The 23,226-nt window shown below is 47.8% G+C and overlaps 1 protein-coding gene across 1 annotated transcript; it reads right to left on the bottom strand.

Moving 5' to 3' along the window:
• Positions 1-820: 820 nt before the first annotated feature.
• Positions 821-16,386, bottom strand: GGT1 (gamma-glutamyltransferase 1). The gene is made up of 13 exons (XM_041420403.1): positions 16,295-16,386; positions 11,693-11,854; positions 10,911-11,038; positions 10,592-10,681; positions 9,421-9,613; positions 8,126-8,283; positions 7,115-7,264; positions 6,480-6,616; positions 5,503-5,690; positions 4,572-4,699; positions 4,168-4,280; positions 3,030-3,143; positions 821-1,648 (listed from the first exon to the last, which is right to left on the bottom strand). The coding sequence occupies exons 2-13, from the start codon at positions 11,848-11,850 to the stop codon at positions 1,505-1,507; spliced, it is 1,701 nt and encodes a 566-aa protein (XP_041276337.1). The 5' UTR covers positions 11,851-11,854; positions 16,295-16,386; the 3' UTR covers positions 821-1,504.
• Positions 16,387-23,226: the final 6,840 nt, after the last annotated feature.

Genomic DNA, 23,226 nt, shown 5'->3' with positions numbered 1-23,226 from the left:
CAGTGACTAGAGCTCATTCACAGTCACTGACTTTGCTGCACCTAAAGCAGCACCACCAGTAATAGCTCAGGAAAGGAGCCAGAGCACACCAGGGGCATGTTTGGTAAAAGCCACTCATTTGGGTCAAATGATATAAGCAAATATGTATGTCAAAGTCATGACTCTGATTTAAGCATCATCTAGCTATCACTTTATTCTGTGAAACTGGGCTCTCCTCAACTCCAGACACTTCTAGGAAAGAGACTGCATGATGCCTAAAACTTCAGACTTTCATTTTCTCTTCTGTATTTTAAGGTTCTTACAAACTGACAGGAAGTTTCAACAAGCCAAAGAGATGAGCTAACTTACTGCCACTTGTGTATCAAGGATTTCAAAAACACCACTAGAGCCTGACAACCCCCTGGATCATTTGGTTTTGATCTTGGGCTAAGTTTATGTGATGTGATGTATTGGTCCATGCTGGTAGGTGAACACCAAACCCCTTCATGCAGGTAACAAACACTCTCAGCTGTTCCATATCAGACAGGGATTTCTGGGAGGTCCTTAAAAGTCTGGTTAATAGTAACTTACCTTTAAACAAGAGTAGCTGCAGCATACCCTTTTTTGAAATTTCATTTCCCCAAACTCAAATATTTCACGTCTGCAGTACAACATCATAAAAAGCAAAGTGGAGAAAAACAAATTTGTTTTTGATATGTAACTATTATTGTTTACTCATTACTTTATCAAAGCAGTGAAGAAAAAACAAAAGTCTCAGAAGAGCTTCTTTCACAGACTCTCACCATCCCTTTTTGCAGCAACTGTGCAGGCAAGGAAAACGTGTGACTCCGTATTTATTTTAGTTGTGCTCAGAGTTTTACAGGTAGCATCTTCCCTTTAGACCTTCTCAACAGAAATATAAAAAAGTTTGAAGCCATTTCCCCATTTTCCCACTCATCTCCAAAAATCAACTGGGTGAAATGCAGAAACACCTTTTGTTAACAGAGTGGTGAGTTTGGCTTATCCCAGTCTAGAGCTGGGCTTCCCGCTATGGCACAGGCCTATTAGTTTGTAACTTAGAAAACCCAGTCCCAGAGTCCTGTAACTCCCACCTACTCAACAGGAAACAAATATCTTCTCTAGCAGTGACAGGGACATTCCCGGTAGCTGACACCGTGCAGGGGAAACGCTTCCTGCAGCTTGAGTGAGCTGGACCTTCTGCAGAAACTGGGCACCCAATCTGTCTTCGTGGGATGGAGAGGAGGCAGGGAACAAACTCTTCAAGGCAGAACAGACTCTTCAAGTAAGTACTGCACGTCCTGGTGGACGTGCCTGTCTTAGCAGACGGCTGTGGCATGAGGCACTTCGGTCATGGCTGTAGAGAACTGTCCCAGTTCCATCAACAGAATCACAGGCAAATGTGTTCTCTTTCCTGTGAGAAGTCCCTGAGTTGCAGATCTAAAGGATCTTCCCCCCAAACACACCTTGGTGTCACTAGAGCGCTGGAAGAAGGAGCTGAGCCGGGTCAGTAGCCCGCAGGGAAGCCCCCTTTCCGCGAGTCGGAGGCGGCGGCCCAGCCGCACTCCGTTCTGAGGATGGCCTGCACCACCGCGCCGCCGCTCACCCGCGCCGTGTCGTGCCTCCTCTTCCTCAGCTGCTGCTCGATGCCCTGCAATGCACAGCTGGGTGAGCACAGCACACAGGGAACTGCACCTGCTGCAGCCTGCAATGCACAGGGAAGTGCACCTGCTGCGGCCTGCAATGCACAGGGAAGTGCACCTGCTGCGGCCTGCAATGCACAGGGAACTGCACCTGCTGCAGCCTGCAATGCACAGGGAACTGCACCTGCTGCACCCTGAAATGCACAGGGAACTGCACCTGCTGCGGCCTGCAATGCACAGGGAACTGCACCTGCTGCGGCCTGCAATGCACAGGGAACTGCACCTGCTGTGGCCTGCAATGCACAGGGAAGTGCACCTGCTGCAGCCTGCAATGCACAGCTGTGTGAGCACAGCACACAGGCAAACTGCACCTGCTGCACCCTGCAATCTGCATCCCCCACAACCAGCCAGCACTCAGGGCCTGTGTCACACAGGGCTACGTGTTGTTCCTCCTCCTCCTCCCTTTGCCTTCTGGGATGCCCTACTTTTGAAGAAGTGGAATTCAGAATTTGGTATGTGTGGTGCTCAGTGTGGGTTACCAATACTATTCTTGGTCACAGATATTCACACACTAACAGCCAGGACTGATGGATCCTGTTGGCAGTGGTGGAAAACACAGGACTTGTAGAGAGCAGGGCATCCTCCCCAGTGCTGGCAGATACCTCAGGTGTTACCTTCATAAGAAGCTTATTAACAGAGGAACTTCTGCAGAGTTTGATAAGAAAACTGCATCATGTAGGACTGTTTTCCCAAATACAGAGGCACAGAGGTATGTACAAAGAGGCAGATACAGAGGCATGAGATATGTACAACACCTGTGCCTGCCTCAGGCCTCTGGGGATGTGTAGCTTCTTAGGGTGAATGAAGCTGCCAGCTCAGGTGAGTGGTCTGGAGAGCAAGGCAGACCTTGCCATCAGCTCTGCAACTGACAGAACTGTGCTGACATCTTTACTGTGAATATATTTTCAAGTCTGTTCCCAGGTCCCTGTGGGCATCCCTCCTTGCTAGCTCTGGGCCAGGCCTTCCAGATTCATCATGAGCTTACTCAGCAGGACAAGAGTTCCCTGAGACTGACTGGATTTAGACTGCTGGATGGTCTGGGCCCTGACGTGATTTGCTGTTTTGCAAGTCCTTTGTGCCAAACATCACTGCAAGCAGATGCTCAGTTTCAGAGACAAGTCAATGCACTGGCTTCACACCTGTGTGACAGACTGAAGCTGCACTTTGAACATTTTGAGCTTATTGTGACTCAGCACTAGACTTGTACAAGCTTTACTATTGCTCACCTAGGAACATTTGGCCAAACCTGATGATTTTCCACAGTGCTTTCCTTCCCAGCACTAGGGGTCCAGCTCATAGAAGTCCATGTATGGCTCTAGTGACACCAACCTCCTCTATTTGCTGCTCAAGCTCCGTGATGTTGGGAAACAGCTGATCATGAATTCTGGGCTCCTCCACTGCTTTCTTCACATCATAACCAAACCAGATGGAATTCATGATTGCCTGTGAGAAGCAAAACGCCTTCATGTTAATTACTTGTGCTCAGAGAAGTCTGGCCCTTGGAGCCACACAGGCAGAGGTGCCTCAAGGATGCTCATCAGAGCACACAAAAGGCACCATTTCTGGGTTACGTGACTTTCAGTGGTTCTTCTCTTGGCTAAGCAAAACACAGGTACATTGCAGCTTGTATATGCTTAGGAGGATTTCTACACAAAGAAAGCATGAGTGACTAAAATTAACACAGGAAAAGGATCAGATTCCTAAGCTATGGTGGCTGGATTTATGCTGCTGTAACTAGCAGACAAGAGTCACCTCAGCAAACACTACATGTACAGTTTCCTGCTATTGTACAACCAGTTCCCTTGAGCCTGGCTCATCTCTACAGGATTGAACTGCAGGTTGGAGCTGCTGGGAAGTGAGAACACTCTCAGAGTCCAGGGCTTAGGAAATTGTTTGTAGTGGTTTTTACAGACTTCTCCACTACCTCAGCCAAAAAGCCAGATTCAGCCTGGTGCTGCTGGCACAGGGGACAGTCACTGCTGCAGTCACTCTTGGGTGGTTTGAGTGGCTGCCACAGCAGCTCACAGAGGCCCTGCCTGTCAGGCCTGACACTGTGCCTGAGCTGAGTTCTTATTTAGCTTCTCTGTGTGACTTTGATCCAAAGTTTGGGATGTTGGATGGGAACAACTCTAAACTAGATAAATAGGTTCACGGAGATGCAGAGAACAGAACTTATAGCAAATCTTGTGCAGGTGGTAAGAACAACTTGCCAGAGAAAACATCACTAAAGGAGACACTGGAGTCACTAAAGGAGGCAATTTAATAGCAGGCCTTTTGTAGCCCTGGCATGTTGGTGTTTGAGGTCTGGCCCTCAGAATGCCAGGCAGGAGCCTCCTTTTCAAGCCCCTGGCCCCCAGCAGGGAGCCACAGCCATGAGCCTGTCACAGGTGCAGATGGGTGTCCCCCCAAATGCTGCCTCTCCCATTTTGCCTCGTGTTGTCCCCCATTCGCCCACACCATCACATACCAGTGCTGTTGCTGTAGTTATTTTTGTTCCTCCAGAAGCACCAACCACCATCTTCACCTGTTTCATTTTATCCACCAGAATGGAGGGGCACATGGAGGACATTGGCTGTTTACCTGTTGGGGACACAGAGGAAACACAGAGGCTCAGCTTTCTACCTGCAGCTCACAAACTTCCAGCTCTTGCTCCACATCTAAGCCCAGAGCCTCAGTCTCCACCTTCCTGACTCAGCTTGTGTCCTGCTCAGTCCTTGGGGATCTCACCATCCCCTGCACTCATCTCCTTCTTGACTGTCTCCTGTCCCTGTCCCCTGCAGCTCCCAGGCCTGTGTCCCATGGCACAGATGCTGCAGTGTGAGCATGCACACACGGCCAAAAGGTTGAGTCAGGAAGGTAGTTTACAGCTACCTGGAGCTATGAAATTTGCTGGAGAAGGAGGGATCCCAAATCCATTGATTATGTAAGGTGAGCTGAAGTCATCCATTTCATCATTAAATATGATTCCACTCACGCTGGATCGTACATCAGAGCCAAAGCTGGAGAAAACAAATTGTCAAAGTCAGGTCAAAACCACAGCAAATCTAGGCAGTGCTTCAGCTGAATTTACTGCAATGTGAAACCTGGGATTCGATTGGAGTAACGCTCCACTCCCTCCCATTGTAAAGGACTTTCTGTCACCCCTAGGGGGAAGGAAGCAGTTAATGCCGTGAGTATACAGCTACACACAGAGGAAAGGCAGCCCAGAGCCCTTCTACAGCTCCCCTGAAGGACCCCATGGGGAAAAGCAGCACAGCACCTCCATACAACCACTGCCCCTTCCAGGTGAGCAGTACTGCACTCCATTCAGAGGCAGCACAGCTCAAAGGCTGGCATAATTGGGGATGACTGGGGGTTTGCTTAGGTGTGTTGAGCTGGAGACATTTTCTATGGATAAGAATAAGCTTCACACCCTGGCTCCAGGCCATATGTGTGAACACAGCTCTTTCTGACAGCACTCACAGCCAAACGCTGCGCTTCCAGGCCAGCTGTATTAGCTCAAATTCCTTCCAAAAGCCTGGGAAACCAGAACCAGCAGCAATAGCTCTGCTTATGAGAAGATCCAGATGCAGTGAATATTGTGGTAGAATTCAACAAGAGAGAGGACCTATCTTGTCCTCTGACACAAGCACGAGGCCTCCGTGTTGAGCACTGACCTGCAAGCTCAGCAGAAGTGCCCATCACCAGCACTACTGACCCCTACCCCACCCCAGAGGGGACGCTCAGTGGTGTTGGTACCAACCCAGAACCAGCACTAGGAAGATGGCAAAGGCCTACAGGGAAGGAATGTCTGAGCTCCTACTATTGGTTGATGGTGCTGGTGGCGGACACAGCACTGCCATCATCAGCCACAATGGAGACGTGGGATGTACCAGCATTGTCTCCAGTGTAGTACACAGGCTCGTAGTAGTCAACTGGATGGGAGGTGTTGTCTGTGATTTTCCTCCGGAGACCATCCGCAAAGAACTCGGATGTCATGTTTCTGATTGTCTGTCAGAGAAACCCAGTGCAGTTACTCAGCAGATTAAGAGACACGTAGTCATGAGGATGATATCCAGTACTTCAGACCACACAACAGTGGCAAATCACAGCAGTGAGGCTACAGCTCTCCCCCAGGGTCTTCCTTCTTGGAAGATGGACACTGTAGCAAAAGATCATTTTAGCTGTCACAGGAGCAGCTGTTAAAGTCACCACTTTGTGTAGAAGTTGATCAGCATCCATTGTTGCAGTGCTACGGAAAGCTGCTTCCACACTGCTGTGAGGCAAGCAGGGCTACACTTGCTTCAGGGACAAGAGGAATGGGATCGGACTGGGACAAGGCAAGGTCTGACCAGAGCTCTGTAAGTTGAAAACTTGTGTTCATCAAGCTGGGCTGGGCTCAGAGTCTGCTGCTTTTGCAGGCACAGAAGTAAAGCACAAAGTGCAAAGCTGGGGCCAGTGTCACCTCTTCCCATCTGCTGCTCCATTTTACTACAGGCAAGACTGGTTAGAGAGCCACAAGGAAGCTGGGAATATAGTGAATAAGGCTTCAAACACTATAAAACCAGGCAGGGTTAGACCTAAATGTACTCCAGCTGTCCTGGTGAATTGAGAAGTTTGCTTTTCCTTACAGCAGGCAGGTTGCCTCCATTTACAGCCCCCAGGACATCACTTTTTGACTCGGAGCTGTTTCAGTGCCCGTCAACAGCAACTGGCACAGAGCATGCCTGACAAAGTGGAGTCACCCATAAACTTTAAGCCACGTTCCAGTCAACAAAAGGAAAGGCTTTTGCCAGGTACCTCTGTAATGTCGACAAATTTTGGGTCTCCCAGCAAAGTCCTCTTGGCGTAGGCGAAGCGAAAGGCCTCCACAATGCGGTGGTAGGTCAGACCTTTCTCCTCCACGGTTTTGATGCTGGCAGCAGAAAAATTATATCCTGGCAACAGAGGACAAACAACTGTGAACACAAAGCACAGGGTCAATGGATTGCTAATGCGCCTGTGTCAGATGTATAACCTTGAAGCCCAGTCTCTACAGAGATGCAGTCACTGGACTGTCCTAATCTCCACATGGAGAACTCAGGAGCTCTGGTAGTTTTCAGCACTGTGGGAGTCACCAGCAGAATTTGTACTTGCAGAGGTATTTTCCAAAGAAGCCTCAAGTACATGTTAGGTTCCACCCATACAAATATCATGGAAGCTCCCCCATCAGGAAAATATTTTTCCTCTTGTACCTGTATTTCAGGTATGAAGGCAACATCCCTGAATTTACAGCAGTAGAGAAATGTTTCTGCATCTCTGATCTCTCCTGGGCCCTCAGACCTCTCACCTGCTGGAGGGCTACCAGGGAGGCCTTGCTCCCCCAAAAAGGGTGATGTCTTTGGAGCTCTCCCAGCTCCTGCTGCCTGTGGGGCACTGCTCTGTGGCACTCTCACCTTTCAATATGTTGAAAATGAGGGCCAGAACTGGGCCACTTAGCGGGGCACTGGGTGTGTAGAGGGTGAACTCCCCGAGTTTGATCTGTATGGGGTCCTCAATCACTGTGGCACTGTAGTCCCGCAGGTCTTCCAAAGTGACAATTCCCCCTGGAAAGAGAAGGAAACTAGAGATGTGGGCTTACGTGATCTCTGGTGGGAAGAGGAGGTCATACTCCATGACCACCATGAATCACAGCAAGGACTGGAGGGAACATGGACAAATCCAAAAAGTAATATGGTGAAGAAAGCAAAGATGTGTGCCCAGGAGATTTACACCTTGATAGATCCATCTCAGGCTCAGACAGTCTAAGCACAAAGTTGGGCTGATTTACAGCAGCCACAACTCTGGTGATCCATCTTTTTTTACAAAGGACACCAGCAGTGTCAGGCTACAAAATGTCCTTAAGAATTCTGTTTACAGGACAAAGATGCAGTTTTGGGTGCAGATGCTTTGTGGCATCCCACAGGCAGAATAATTTGAGTGTTCCATCACCTTTCTTATCTGAAGGGGGAAGAGAGTAAGTAATTACCTACCACAAATAAAGCCAGTAAATTATTCACAGGAAGTTCCCCAAGCTAGCCAGTGCTGGCTGGTGAGGATAGGATACTGCCACCATCTAGTGGTACCGAGAGACCAAACAGCTCAGAGTTCACAGGACCACCACGTATGTAATGTTTTAGGCACAAACCCGTTGGATTCAGGCTCTGAGAGCAGCCTGAGCTGCACAGACTTGGGAGGCTCTGTGATGCACAAATGCACAGCAAACACTCTCCCTTTCAGACTTTCAAACACATGTGTTAAAGTGCTTCTTTTGGGTGTTGGGTGTTCTTCTGTGGTGTTGCCACAGATCTCAGAGGCAGCATTTCAGGGTTGACCTCTCCCAAGGCTTCTGCAGATCACTGGCTCCTCGCTGGGCTCTGAGCAGTGTGGTCACTCCTGCTGCTTGGGACAGATGTCCTGGTTCTCACCTGTGTTTTGGATGTCAGCAATGATCTGCTTTGCCAGGCTTCCTGTGTAAAAGGCATCTGCTCCTTCATTGGCTATAGTCTCGTAGGTGTTGGCTAGTTTGGGCATCTTGATGGTTTCACCCTCTTGCACAATTTTTCCTCCTTTGCAGAACACTTCACTAACAGAGAAAGGAGATGGAGACGATCAGGTCTGAGAGACAAGTTCAGAACTATGTGTGTCTGTGGCAGCTGAACCAGCATGAGTGTTCATGCTAGGTGCTTCTTGGAGAGAAGGAAACTGCCTGAGCCACGGCCCAGGGGTCCTCAGATCTTGGCACTGGGACACCAAATTGAACAGTGTTTTACAACCTGTAATTTCACACACTCAGTTTGCTCAATGGGGCCTGCAGCAGGGATTTTCACCATGGCACCACCCTCCTTGCCCACCCCAAGGCAACAAGTGCCTCAAGATGTACAGTAGAGGCCACAGTCCTCGATCTCAGCAGTGCAGTTCAGAGCACAGTCTATTAAGCTATGAGGTTCAAAGCTTCCAGTAAATCCAGAAGTGTTTCAGTCCCTGTTTGACAGATCACTTTAGGGTAGATTGTTTCCTCTCTAGCTCCCTCATGATGGATCATGATTGTGCTGCTGTGGACCTGCCTGATGGAAGGACAGGAGGTAGACCAGGGTGTACATTACCAATTAGATAGGAAACAAACCTGCAGCTGGCAGAGATTTTAAGGAGAAGAGAGAATTAAGCATGATCTCCAGCAGGGCTGGACATAAGCACTAAGGGTTTGACTGTAAGAAGTGAGGAGTATTTAAAACCCTTCATGCTCAAAGTCTTTGCCAGAAGTGGATGGTCAGAGGCACTGCTTGAGGAAGGCTGATTGTAGAGTAAGAGGTGATCCAAATTCCCACTGCCTGACAGCACATGAGATGTTCAAGGAGAGTCTGCAATTACTCCAAATGCAGGTAAGATCAGCTTGGTGCACTTACAGCATGAGGAAAAGCAGGGATTCAGAAAATACATTGCCATTGGGCACACTGATCCCAGCACGTACTCTAATTCCACCTTGCTCAGACAAATGGACTTCAGGAGTAGAATTTCTTCCCCTTTAAAGGTCAGGACTGAACATTCCCCATGATTTAGCACCTCTAGGTGTCTGTAGTGACACCAGCAGGCACAGTGAGTGTGGTTACTGCAGGGGATGCACACTCCTCATGGACACTGCATTGCACAAACACAGGGACTTTGCAGGTTGGATGCAGCCACCCCAAATTTCTCTGCATAGAACAGCAACTGCTCTACCTACCACAGCAAGGGATTGCTTTCAATTGCCTCTTGTTTTGATTTGATGGCTGCAGCAAGGCCTTTCCCAACAGGGAATCCTTCTCTTGCCAGCTTGATACTGGGCAGAAACAGGTCTTTCCATGCCAGTTTGCCATGACGTTTGTGAGCCAGCTCATAGCCACGGATTTCTCCTGGAACAGCAATTGACAGTCCTCCTGGAGCAGAAAAGGAATGTGTTAAGTCTCCCACAGCAAGAAAAGAAAGTGGTTGATGGAGCAGGAGGTAGGGCAGGCATCTCTGCCAGCCCTTGTTTTAGGCAGGGCTTGTGTGTACTGTGACCTGCTCAGCTCGTGAGAATTAACAGAATAATTTGGTCTGACATTTTTGCCTACATATTCTGAACTGCTGAAACCCCTCTGTCCTCTTGCTGGCAAATCCAGTTTTAGGGTCATTTCCCTCCATAGGCTCTGTACCAGAGCAAAGCTGCGCAGAACACAGAAGCTATCACGGGGAGAGGACACAGACTGTGATGTCTTGAACCAAACACTTTGCTGCAGCATTGTAACTACAACTGGAACAGACTGATTCCACATCTCACAGTGATGCAGCAGCTTGCTTCAATCCTGTTTCCCCTTGCATCTCTGGAAGTTCAACACACTGCTCAAACCCCCTCCAAGGTGCTGTTCCTTCTTGCTTAGAAGAGTGACCATGAAGAGAACTAGTTAGTATTTCTTTCTATTTCTTATTAGAAAATACTTTCCTGATAGGAAACTTCTCTGGAGACCCCAAGCCATTACTTGAAGCCACCACAAGAAGTAATTTAGGGAGGAAACCTGAAGTGACAAAACCCAAGGTGTTCCACACAAAGATTTATTCAAAGAGGTGGAAAGAAAAGATGGCACATGTGGAACAGGTCATACTCAGTGCTTTGCATTCAGCTGCTTTTTCATAAAGTGAAAAGCAGAAAGTGATGGGGTCCCTGACTAGTTTAAAGGGCATTGTTTTTAGCTTCTTTGTCAGACCAGAGTTTGCAGATTGTGTAAGAGGATATTTCCAGGATATTCCTAGGTGAGAAATCCTCTAGGCAGGCAAGAACATAACCATAAGAAATGTTCTCATTGTAGATGTGCTGGTAGCAGTGAATGCTGGAGCTCTGTGGTCCCCCCAAAGCAGTGAAACAGCCTTTGCCATACCTTTCAGAGAGAGCTGTGTGTTGTTCCCAAACATGTCCATCGATGCTCCTTTTGGAGCCACTTCTCTTGCATTAATGATTTCCACTTTTCCTTTAATGACAGAGCAAGGAAGATGACATTTATCTCTGGACTCAGCCCACAGCCATGGTCTCTGCTGAAGGACTGTGGCCAACATGAGCCAGTCTCTTGGCAATTATTTTGAGGACATTCCCCCAGAGGCTGTGAGCATCAGTCGTTTACCTTCCCTCAGGTAGGATAAACCACCTGCCTTAGATAAAGTTCTCCAACTGTCCCAGCTGTGTGTGGCCCTGTCCCTTACCTGTGCTGCTGTAGATGGTAAAGAAGAAGCCCCCTCCAATGCCCATGCTGTGAGCATTCATGAGTCCCACGCAAAGCAGGGCTGCAATCGCGGCATCCACTGCGGAGCCCCCTTGCTTGAGGATGTCCCTGTGCAGCAGAAGGGAAGGTGACATGTGACAGTGTCTCAGCTCCCTGTCAGCAGTGCATGCACCACGTCAGAGCAGCTATGACAGATTCTCTGAGGCACATTTGTCCACACCCAGCCTATGCGTTCCTCAGGAATTCTGTCTCCAGAGAGAACAGACCCTTAGTGGTTAGTGTGCAGACCAGGTCAGCCCTCATTAGAGACACATCCAAACCAGCCTGAAAACAGTGAGATGTGACAGAGTACATGTAGGGACAGACACTCCACACACATTCATTACACTGTCATAAGAAATTACGGTTTTCTGAGGAGCCTTGGATCTGCAGCACTTGAGACTAGAACTGAAGGATATCTCAATAAATGTTTTGTTTTTTTTTTTAAAGAAGCAAGAAAGAAAACTCTTGTTCTCATTATTAATGGATCCAAGGAACCTTTGCCTGCTATGTTGTCTGTGAGCAACTGCAGTAAAGCTGGTCAAGCATGGTAAAAGCCTGGGGTCTTTTACCATGAGAGTCTCCCTCTCTACAGGGAGACTAGGGATTGATTATCCATGCTGGGCAACAGCAAGGATTGCACCTGAACATCGGGGCAGCAGCAGCTGTGTCTCATGCCAGAGCTGTCAGAGCTGATGAGAGGCAGGGCACAGTGAGTGGTACCTTCCAATGACGGAGCACGGCCCCGCGTCGGTGGCCACGGCCGCCCTCCTGTAGGTGTGTGTGTCCCCTGAGCGCAGCCCAAAGAACAGCCCCAGGAACAGGACCAGCCCCAGCAGGGCTACAGCCACCACTGCCACCACCACACAGCGTGTCTTCATCTTCCTGTGGAAAGAGACAGGATTGTCAGCCCTGCTGCCACCTCCTTTCATATCCTCAAACCAGCAGCTATCACCCGGGTAAGAGCCTGCCTTGCAGCAGGCAGGGAACAGCACAGACACCTCCAGATGCAGAGGTGAGAAGAGAATTCAAGGAGCAGAACACAACTGCTGTCAGTCATTGCTAACATCATCTTCAGGACAAAAAAAATTTTAAAAAAATTAAAAATTTAACTTCACGTAATCTGCTTTTAAATGCCTTGTCTGTGGAGGAGTCTCTGTCTGGAAGGTTGCCAGGGACCAGTACAAAACACATCTAGGTCATTAGGAATCAACCTTGGATAAAGCTGCCTGGCAGAGCCCAGTGTGAGAACAGCACCCATTCCTGCCTGGGGCCAGAGCACCTTCCCAATGAGCCCAGCACCTCCAGAGGGCCATGGCCAGTGCTCAGGTCCCCACGTGTCCCAGTCCTGCACGCAGCTGCTCTCGGGCTGCAGCTCATGTGAGAGTGAGCACAGAACCCCAAGGAGCTCTCTGGGTACACACGGGGGTGAGTGCAGAGCTATCAAGGGATGGACAGTCACTGCCACCTTCCTGGGACAGGCAGTTCAGCACACACAGTTTGAGCAGCTACTCTTTGATCCATTTTCTTTTCCATTACAAGACCATTCCAGCAAAATAGACCTAAATTAATCATATTGCCTTCAGAGACCACCTCCCCCCTTTGTACTGCAGCTCTGGGTTTTTACCACAACTTCAGCACAATAGCCAAGATGTCCTTTACCTTACCAGAGCATCTGCCATCCTCAGAGAAAAGCCAGTCCATGGAATTGTGGTGAAGAACAGATGCACCAACCCCACTGTGGATGCCCAGCAGCCCAAGGCAGAGTGAACTCCCCCAGCCAGGGCAGCACTCAGTGCCCTGCAGCAGCCACACACTCAGGATTAGGCAGCAGTGAGTGTGCCAGCATTGAGCTAACTAGAGGAAACTGGCCAGGCCAGCCAAACCAAAACTTTTTCTTAGAGGGGGGTGGTTAGCAAGTAGCCCCCCCAGCCTCACTCCCTGCCTTAAACCAGGAGATACACATTTGCTGTCCGAGCCCTGTATCTGTCAGTCTCAGCCTGAGCACTAAAGATGCCCATCTCCATCCAGGTAAAGCAGCTGTAAATCTACTGTATGTGCTGCTCTGTAAACAAGTGTCAGCTGAGGGTAGTAAAAGTAAATGGATGAAACCTCTTTCCAGGTTTTAGAACTTAATTTACACTCAAGCACTTTTAAAAGAGACCAGTGGTGTGTTTGCAGAGCAATGACTGTGCAGGGAAACAGAGAAGCCATTATGTCCCCAACAATAGCTCACACACAGCCTCAGAGTTTAAAGACAGTTTTGTTTGTTGGCAGAGATATTTCAGCTTCAGCACTGGCAGTCTCCTCCAAGCTACACAAGAAATGCCATGGGATCTTTTATCTGTGCCCCAGCTCAGCAGAAGGTACTTTGTTTGGTCTGAAGGCTGCTCTGTGCTGGGCTGTCCCTCAAGCCTGGGCTGACTCAAGCCCCGCCGTGCTGAGTTAACCCCTGAGCTCCTGGCTGGGGCTCTGCAGCTCTTTTCCACAGCTGCTTGTCTCACTGCTGGGCCCCTGCAGAGCTTTGCTGCCTCCTCAGGCAAGTTACTCTGACAGTAGGAGAGAAGGGGGAATTCCAGGTACTGCCTCTGCTCTCACCTCCTCTCTGGAATGGGATCACACCTGTGAGCATCCCATAGACCCAGAAGAGCTCCATGCTGTGTCCTGCTGCCTGCTGAGTGCACAGACCTTGGAAAGAGCCCTCCAACCAACTTCATGTGACTCAGGCACAGCTCCTGGCCTGCCAGGCATGAGGATAAGACATGCACCACTGGGCAGCAACACTCAGAGGCTGCCATGCAGAGACACTGACCTGTGCTGCACCGTGGCACCACCCTGGGCCTCTGTCACTCAAGGGAATGCTCCTAAGGAAGGTATAGCTGTGCAATCTATCACACTGACCCTGCTCAGGAAGCAGCAGGTGTATGAGCTCCAGACCTGCAGATTTCTCTTCTCCAGCAATGAGCAGAGAGCAACCCCAGCTGAGGATAATCCTCTCCACCTTTACTCCTTCCATAAGCTCCTTAGCCCATCCCAGGCCTGACCCCAGAGGGAAGCACAGCCCTCACTGCCTTCCCAGCTGTGGCACAGCAGAGCCAAATGTGCATTTGGTTTGATGTACAGAAATCAGGAGAAGGATCAAGAGCCTGCAGATGCCCACTGCTAACCCACCCTTCCATACTCCTTGTGCCCTGGGCAGGCACACTGCAGAGCCAGCTGAGTTTTTGGACCAATGGTCTGTTTGCACCTTGGCTCTGAGTTGAGTCCCCATTATGATTTATTAATGGGAGTGGAGCAGCAGCTGCAGGCCACAACCTGAGAAGGCTCCCCAGCTGCTGTCTGCTGAGGCTGCCTTTAATCTCCATATCTCTGCCAAATCCAGCTGTTTGGAAGCATGGCTTCAGTCACAGAGTGCTTTGGCAGCAGCAAAATATCTCCAGAAGATAGGGGCTATAAAGCAAATAAAAGCAATACAATTATTTCTCACTGTTATAAAGGTCCACCAGCCACTTTTAGCTATGGAATTTTAAAAGTAGCCTGATTGCCTTACTTTACATTAGGAGAGGGGGAGGACCAGCAAGCAGCAGGGTTGTGCTTGTACAAGCAGTCCCCTTGAGCTTTGGTGTCTCACAACATGCACAACCTTATTTAAACATGACACTGGCTTTGAATTAGAAGTACCCCAGGGCAACAGGGGGTTGCTAGTTAGTGTCAGGCAGGAGATGCAGGGCCTGACATCTCTGCCAAGAGGGCTGGAGTGTTGTGCAGAGACAAGGAATCTGCCATGGTAAGGGAAAGTGCCAGGAGAATTGGAAGAGGAGAAGGAGATGTACTGGCCAGAGAGCAGTGGGGAGAGAACAGTGGGATACCAGAGGATGACAAAGGACCCCAGGCATGATCAGGCACTGCTTTGTTCCCAAATGAAATAGTAAATGAAGCATCCACTGACAACACCCAAAACTTTAACCACAAACTCAAACCCAAGAGGTTTCTGCTTTAAACTGATCTTGCAAGAGCTTCATACCCCTGCACCCGCTCCTGAGAGTTCCCTGTGCTCCCTCTCTCAGCCAGCAGCCACCACTGGGCCATCAGCTTTGAGATACCCTCCCCTACTTTCCACAGGCAGCACAAGAAATGCAAGGATAGTTTGGACGTCTGGACTCTTGTCACAAGACATAGGCCATGCCCTTGTGACACATCACAAACTGTGACATTCCATCAGGAGATATTTTAATTGAAGTCTTGCACAGCCTGCCGCTCCACCAGCCATAAGGGAACTAAAACAGAGGTTCAGCCAAGCCATGAAGAAGCCCAAAGAGGCTTCCAAATTCAGACCTAGGCACTGCTCCCACCTGAAGCAGGAGGACAAAGCAGTCCCTGGAGAAACACAACTCCATTCAACTCAGTTAAAGCCTTCCTCACTGACAGTGCCTCCGTGGGTTCCTGACCAGGGGCCAGCACCCCTCTCTTGGTTAACCCCAGCACTGCAGACTCGTGTGGACACACATCAGTTTGCAGGAGAAAGGCTTCAGTGGGGATCAGTGGTCCCTGCTCATTGCTGAGATAATCAACATTGAAAAGAACTGAGTGCTGAGTCTGTGAGTGAAGGGGCTGCTCAGCTGGCCCCAGGTGCTGCTCAGGAGAGCTCTTGTGACTCAAAGAGAGCTCTTGTAATCACAGTTTGTGACTCCTCCACAGGCACAGGCTTTTCTGAAGCCACATGGCATGTATTATTCTGCCCAATGTACATCAAACTCTGAGTTCACTGAGAGAGAGACAATAATTTCCTCTTGAAGAAACTTTTTCCTTAAAAATCCCTCATGTCTCCCTGCAGAAATTTTAGCATCAAATCCAATATTTTTTAAGACACTTCAGCATAAACTATGAAGTGAAAAAAAAAAGCATAAAGGTGGAGTAAATACAGAATTCCCCAGTGTTTCCTAGTTGAGGACCTCCTAGAAATCCACAACTGGCAAACTCAATCTCAAAACCACAAGTTATTAAAGTTTTAGAAACCCATAAAAAACATTATTGTTATGGTCACTCCCAATTTAAAGTCAAAATGCTTCACCAAAATAGCTCAGTTCTCCCAGCTGTAGCAAAAGATGTTTTCAGATGCTTTTTTGCCACTAAACTAGAAGTTGTTTGTTAGACCTGAACTCATTCAGACTGGTTAGTCTGGTCCCATCATTCTCTTTTGGCAAGCTTTCATCTGCTTCCTAAAAAAGTCTCATTTTCACACATTCTGTTGAATAAGAAATCCCACACAGCACTTCCAGGCTGAGGGGAATGGCTCAATGAAGGTAATTCCTGTTTCCCCCTTACCTCAAGAGTATTTGCCAGTTGACCCTGTCCTTTTGCACAGACCTGTATGTATTGACCTCCTCTGAATGTCCTTTCTCAGGAAGTGAACTCTTTCCTAGGGGCAAAACATCCTTGTAGGAGTAGCAGCAATCACTTATCTTCCCTTAAAAGCTCTCCAAAACTCGTATTTGGTATTTATATTGCTCTGCTCACACAGATGAACCCATTGAAACTCATTATGTCTGAATTCACAGTACCAGAGGAATGCAGAAGTAATCATTGACTAGGTGAAGAGTCAAGAACCCACACCTCTCAAAATGCATATTTTAGGATCCACTAAGATTGTTTATCAACAGCAGAATCATTCTGTGTTCCTGCATTTGGTTACTATGTGGTACAAATATTTCACCTCATTGCTCTGAAGCTCTGATTAAGCAACTGAGCAAATACAATGGACTCAAGTTGCACCAGGGAAGGTTTAGATTGGATGTTAGGAAAAAATTCTTCACTGAAATGGTGGTCTGGCTGCTTCAGAAAATTGTGGAGTAACCACCTCTGGAGGGATTTAAAAAATGCAGATATGGCACTTGGGGACATGGTTTAGTGGTGATTTGGCACTGCTGGGTTAATGGTTGGACTCATTGATCTTAAAGGCCTTTTCCAACCTAAATGGTTCTGTGATTCTAAACACATGGTGTCTCCACATGGCCAGGTACCCTCACACCACTCCTGCCTACACCCTTGTGTTCACAGACAGACTGGATTTGGAGTCTGTCCCTTCAGCTAAAACCCAGACACCGCCAGATTCAGCTGTGCCTACACTTGGTGGGAATAACCTGTGTGCCAAGGGTGGGCAGCTGCTGGCAGTGCCAGGGCACCTGCTCAGCTCCCACAGCTGCCCTCAGCAACCACAGCCACACCACCTTCAACTGGCATCACATTAATAGTCCAGCTGCAACAAGAAGATGCAATGCCTGTTCTGCTTGGCCTGCTGCCACGGCAGCACCTTCTGGCAGAGCAGGAAGGCAGGGATGAAGAAACCTGCCCTCCATCACTAAATCTCATAGAGGGTTTTAAGCAACAGTCCTCCATGTCTGCTTGTGCCAAGTCTGGAAGCACAGTTGCAGCTCCAAGGTTGCAGCTCACCTACACAAAAACCCAGCAGAACCCAGAGGTAAGGAGCTGCACAAACTGTCCTTGGACTTTATGGACTCAGCTACTCAAACTTGGGCCACTGTGTCTGTCTATGTCTTGCCAGAAACCCCAGACCCTCCCTTGAGCACAAACTCAATGCCCATCCAGGAATGCTGAATGCCCAACCAGAATGTAACACAAGCAAATCACAGCTTGCCTGAAACTCAGGCACAGTGAGGATCCAAGCCCACGTGTTTTAAGCCTGACTTTTAGCCAGAAGGCTCTCTGCAAACCCAGGATGAAGCAAAGTCTGCCTGGATGGCAGTCAGCACTGTTAGATGCTGTCTCTGGATTTACAGGGGTCAGGCAAGAGGTTAATGCCTCAGCTCCACACCAGTCCAGGCCCCCTGCCCCACTCCAACCTTTGACTCACCACATCTCCACTTGCTGCAGAAGGACAGTAGCTGTGCTACACTGACTCATTAACAAAGTTTGGCCAAGTTCCAAGATTAAAAGCTTTAGGGTGATATTTTCCCTGCCTAAAAATACATCATTTTTTCTATAATAGCCACAAAATGGAGTTCTCTTTAACATTTAGAGGTGGAAAAATCAGTACTAAAAAACATGAGCATTTCAGCCCTGAGATATTTGGAAGGAATAGAGCCTGTGCCCATTTTTCAAAGGTGACTTTCAAATACCCTTTTCAAGATATTGTATGAAGAGAACAGGCCCCTTCAGTTATATTTCTATTACCCAAGAGGTCTTGAGTGAAAAATGGAAGCTTTCTGGAAAGTAGATAGTGGCACAGAAAGTACTCTGCAGGCTCAGAAGGATTTGATGTATCTGCTGTTCCTACAGGCCAGTCTGAACTACATATTAAGAGTCCAGGCCACATTCAGCTGTTAACACACATCCCTCTCACTTTGTCTGATTTATTGACGTGGGACTCATCATGCTCCACAAAAAAGATTGTGACAGGAGCACACAGCTATCCTCTGAAAAAGCAGACAGTGTGGAAAGGTGTCTAGTCTCTGCCCCAAATAAATCAACCTGCACTTTCAGCCTGTCACACCTTTAATATTAACAGGTGAATTTAAGATGCAGTCTACTGAGCAGAACCCTTTTCTTAATTTACTGATCCTATAGGCATCAGGTACCAGGTATTATTCTTAATATTTTCATAGTTCTAAAGTTGCTACATCCCTGAAGTGGGTCTAGGTCAGACAAGAGTCTCCCTGTCACATTTGTCTCAGAGGGTGCAAGGTGACATGGAAAGGCTGTAAGAAAACCCAGTTCTAAATCATATTTATCCCACTGTAATATTTCACCCCCACAGCTGAAAGGCAGGGTTTATATCAGTGACCCAACAAAATGAAGCGAATTCTTTCCTTCAAGGACAATGCAGTGTCATGTTCTTACCAGCACAGAGCTGGAACAAGTTGGATGCTCCTCAGCAAGTTACTCTTTCACTTATGCACAAGTGGAGTTGAAGATGGGGTCAGAGAAAGTTGTGAAACCTGAAGGCAGTGCCTGCAGTTCCAAAGGGTGAACACTGCTGTGTACAGGTTGTGCTATGCACAGATACCTTATTTCAGCTGTACATAGTATTTGGCAAGTATCAAGCACCTCTGTCTAGGCACTAATAGAATGGAGAGCCCTGTTATAATTCAGCCTTGCATGTTTCAAGCTGCAAAGCCACAGCTCAAGCAGTAATGCCATTTTTAATGCAGGTGCATTGCTGACTTGCTCTTCTCAACCCATTACAAATAAAGAAAAAAAAATCTCCTGAAGGACTTGCCACCTCCTTTCAACTGTGATGTTCATGGCATGGTCACCTTTAATTTCCCAAAAATTAGCATATGCTGTTACACTGAAACTTGAGCAACCCAGGAGTGCATCTTTCAGCACATGAAGCAATGCCTTCACACCTCTTGTCACGGAGCTTGCAGATACTGAAAAGCATCAGGCAACCCCAGGCACTTCCAGGGAATTTTTGTTTTTGTTTCTTTCCCCCCACCCCTGTTGATTTTTTCTGAAGGTATTTCATGAAGCAACCCAGCAATGACTCACAGAGCGCAGACCAGGTCAACAGTTTAGACTCCTACTTTTTATGGCAGAACAAGCAACCCAAGGCCTCCATTTCCCAATGTTTTAACATCCCAATGCATTATTGGAATAGATGCTGTTACAAGGTTCTGTACCTTAGGTTTACCTCTTGTTGCAGGTTAGCTATTTTTCCCATGAGGAAATCTTTTCCCTCTAACAGAGCAGTGTTGCAATCCAATACTACTGAACATGAGCATTAAAAACAGCACCTCGAGTGCCCACTAACACAGAGCTGTTAATAAGCACATGAAGCTTCTTCCTACTAAATAGCAGCTCCCTTTTTAACCCCTTGCTCTACTCTTCCATGATGAGGGCAACCAGTGGAAGCTACCTGTCAACTGTATGTGTAGCAGACAATTCTAATTTAGGCTAAACATGACCTAAGAAACACTGATTCAAAAAAGAGATCACAGCTGAAAAAGTCCTGGACAAGTCACTAGGGGAGACTTAAAGAAAAGGTACTTTAAGAATGGAAAATATGCCTAGTGTGCAAAAGGTTGAGTTGGCTAAGAGCAGGGACACAAAAGTTGCCTTACAGAGCTGAAAATAAACAAGCAGATGTTTGTCCACAGCCCAAGCACCTCCTTCCCCTCCAGTGAGAGCTGCTTTCACTGGAACTCACCTGACCAACCAATGAACCCATATGCTTTCATTTTAGTGACCTGTTTTCTCATAATCACTCACAGGTGCACACTTTTCCCTGGGACAAAGGTAAGCAAGTGGAAGATAACTGGTAAACAGGGAGGTTTATTAACCTTTTCTTGCCAGCCACACTGGTTAACCAGTTCTGGTTATATCCTTCTAAGCCCAGAGGCAGCTGCAGCAGCATTGCTGGGACAGTGCTGAGTGAACTGCTGGGGCTCCTCAGTGCCTGGAGGTCATTGGTTGCTGTTGCAGAAGAAGCTCTTCTGCTTCTCCCTTCCAGAACAGGGTGACTGTCCTCTGTCCAAAGTTCTGCCTTCTTTTCTCATTTTTCCTCAATCTTATCTCTCTGCTGTCCCAAATCAATCTTACTCATTACTTTTATGTCAAGCTCGGCAGTTTCCAAAACCTACATCAATCTGTACCATTTATCTGGCAGCTTTATAAAGCCCTTTAATCTTTGCAAAGCCTTTCTGCCAGGACTGTGTTCTTGCAGCTGACAGAACTGCCTTTCCCCAGCAGCCAGCAATGAGCTCAGCAACACAGTCCCACACAGCTTCCCATCAGCCTCACCATTCCCAAATAAAAAGGGACAGGGCTGCTGGAGAGAGGGAAAGACGAAAACCTGAACTGGTGACGGGAAAAACAGAGAAAGTGGGAACGAAGTGGGACAAAATAAATGAATGAAGATAGGAGGACAAAAAAGGTGAAAGAACAGAAAAAGGGGAAACTGAAGTGTAAGAATCTGTGTCTTAGTGCAATACAACAGTGAAGGGCAAAAAATGTACTGTGCCTTTTCTCTCAAGGCTAGAGGTTTTCCCCAGTCTCACCTGACTGCTGCACTTGGACCAGTCCCGCACATGCACATCAAAACTCTCAGACCACAGATGAAGTTTAGACTTTCTTGGTGCTCTGCAGAAGGGTTTATGTACTTTTAATGCAAGGTTTATGTAATGTTGTACCTGCCATGGCAGATAACTGTGTATTTTATAGACTGTAGAGCATCTGGATGGGTGGGTAAGGCCACCAAAAACCCTTGATTCCAGTTATAATAAATGAACTCAAGACTGAATTCACTGAAGATGTTTCAGAGACTTCAGCTGAAGTTGGAAAAGAGCTGTTTCCAAATGAAAAAAATTTGTAGCTACCTGCTTAAATTCACCTGTTTTTGCTAAACCAAGACTCTACAACACGTAGGTGAATACCTTAATGACCATAGAGCTGGTTTGAATGGCTGTGCCTCTCCTGATCTCACTCCTGTTTGCTGTGGACACCTGGATCAGGAAATTCTAAACACACCTAGGAGAGGGCCATTCTTTTGGTCTGGCAATGAGCAGAGAGTGTCACAGGTGCTGTTCTGGTCCTTCATATGTCTAAATATTCATTTGCCTGGGCAGAATCTGCTCATTTTCATACAAATAGAGTTGCCCTTGATAGTTCTTTGCAACAGATTTTTTTTTTAATTTTTTTTTTTTTTACCAAGAATTAAATGTGAACTGCTTGATTTATTTCAGAGTATTTCTTCATCCTTCACGGGCCAGTTTCCACAGACACAAATGATCCCTTGACCTGAGCTCTACTGAGTGCTCTGCCTGCTCTGCACCAGGAGCTCTGTTCTCTCCCACAGCACTGCCCTCCCACCCTGCTTCTGGATCACACCCTCAGCATCATCCCATTGTCCCTGCAGCTTCTCTGGTTCTGCACCTGCCTCCTGGCCTTTCCCCCAGGTACCAGGTAAGAAACCTGCCAGTGCTTGACCTCCCACACTAACAGAGCTTACATTTTTCAGGAAGCACAGAATGACATGGAAAGAAGAGGGATCCAAGATCTATGGATTTCAGCCGCTTAGACCTTGATTCCTCTGATGAGCACCACCTGCCAGAGGGACATTGACTGAAGTAAGAATTTCTCATCTTTAGGACCCCATGAAATCTGCCTTCCCAAGTTTGTGTAGCTCTGATCTCTCTGGTGATTTTGGAAGCCTTTCTTCTGTCAGTTTGCCAAAACAACACTTCTTTTATCAGCAATCCTTGTCACTTACACTACCTGCAAAATCGGACACTCAGGCCAATGAGCCTGCACCAACCTTTCCATAGACCTTTATAACCCAAAAAGGAGCAGAGACCAACATCAGCTTGGGTGGTAGATAGTACCTTCAAAGGGTTGGACGGGCCATGCAGAGGTGAAATGTCTTCCCCAGGATGGGATTGAGATCCCAGCTCACTAGACTTCCAGGTCCTTGCTCTTATCTCAGCCTGTCAGAAGCCCCAGTCCTTGAAGCCACCAGTCCACGTGCTGCTGACCCTGCCAAGCCAGCAGCTCCCCTACAGGGTGGCTCAGCAGCTGTTCAGGTTGCTTGGACAGAGACCCTGCTGCCTTTGCTAACTGAGCCAAGCCAAAAGCAACACAGTAGATCCAGTCCTGTCCATCTTTGCAAGAGAGAAACACTTGCCCCTCAAACCTGAGCCTGAAGGCTTGTGAAACAAAGGCACCCTTTAATGAAATAGGATTAACGAGCTAGAAAGGTACGCAATAAAGGGAAAGAAACAACTCCTCTATTTCACACCCCAATCCAACCAATATGGAGATGACAAGATAAAATCAGCTGTTTACTCACTACTTTAAAAGCTCTGTTCTCCCTGGATGCAGTTCACCTTCAGCCAGTGAAGTTCACCAAAAGAAGGCGTTTCTGGCTGGCTCTCTTGCCCCTTATTCCTCAAGAGTTCCCAGAAGTAGGGACTCCAAAAACAAGACCAGTCACACAGAGCTGAGTGGCAGCAAGGCTTCATATATGGGAGTGGTCAGGAGGGGAGGGTGATGTAATGAAGCCCTATCTTTGAGCAGTAAAGGCATGCCACCCTTCCCTCTCCCTGTCCCTGAAGAATTGCTGGCTCACAGGGCAAGATGAGAACAGAGTGGTCCAGCGCTTTCCGTGCTGTACTTTCTCACGGTAAAGGGAACAGTCTAGAGGGTGGGGAGCAAAGATCAGAGTCAAATGGAGACAATACTTTGATGTTAGGTAGTCCCAGGAGTGAATCTGTACTGGCAGAGTTGTTTCTTTTCTTCATGCA

This window comes from Onychostruthus taczanowskii, unplaced genomic scaffold (genome assembly GCF_017590055.1).
Source record: "Onychostruthus taczanowskii isolate IOZ18803 unplaced genomic scaffold, ASM1759005v1 scaffold64, whole genome shotgun sequence".
Lineage (NCBI taxonomy): Eukaryota > Metazoa > Chordata > Aves > Passeriformes > Passeridae > Onychostruthus > Onychostruthus taczanowskii.
Note: the sequence above shows the minus strand (reverse complement) of the source record. Positions and strands in the feature narration are given on the sequence as shown.

What these genes read in the sequence shown, in the direction of transcription:
- GGT1 (XM_041420403.1), bottom strand. Translation starts at nt 11,850, where the DNA reads ATGAAGACACGCTGTGTGGTGGTGGCAGTGGTGGCTGTAGCCCTGCTG. An exon ending in CACACAGCTCTCTCTGAAAG is followed by an intron (nt 9,614 to 10,591) that starts GTATGGCAAAGG and finishes TTTCTGCTCCAG; the next exon opens with GAGGACTGTCAATTGCTGTT. An exon ending in TTGAGCAGCAAATAGAGGAG is followed by an intron (nt 1,649 to 3,029) that starts GTTGGTGTCACT and finishes TGTGCATTGCAG; the next exon opens with GGCATCGAGCAGCAGCTGAG.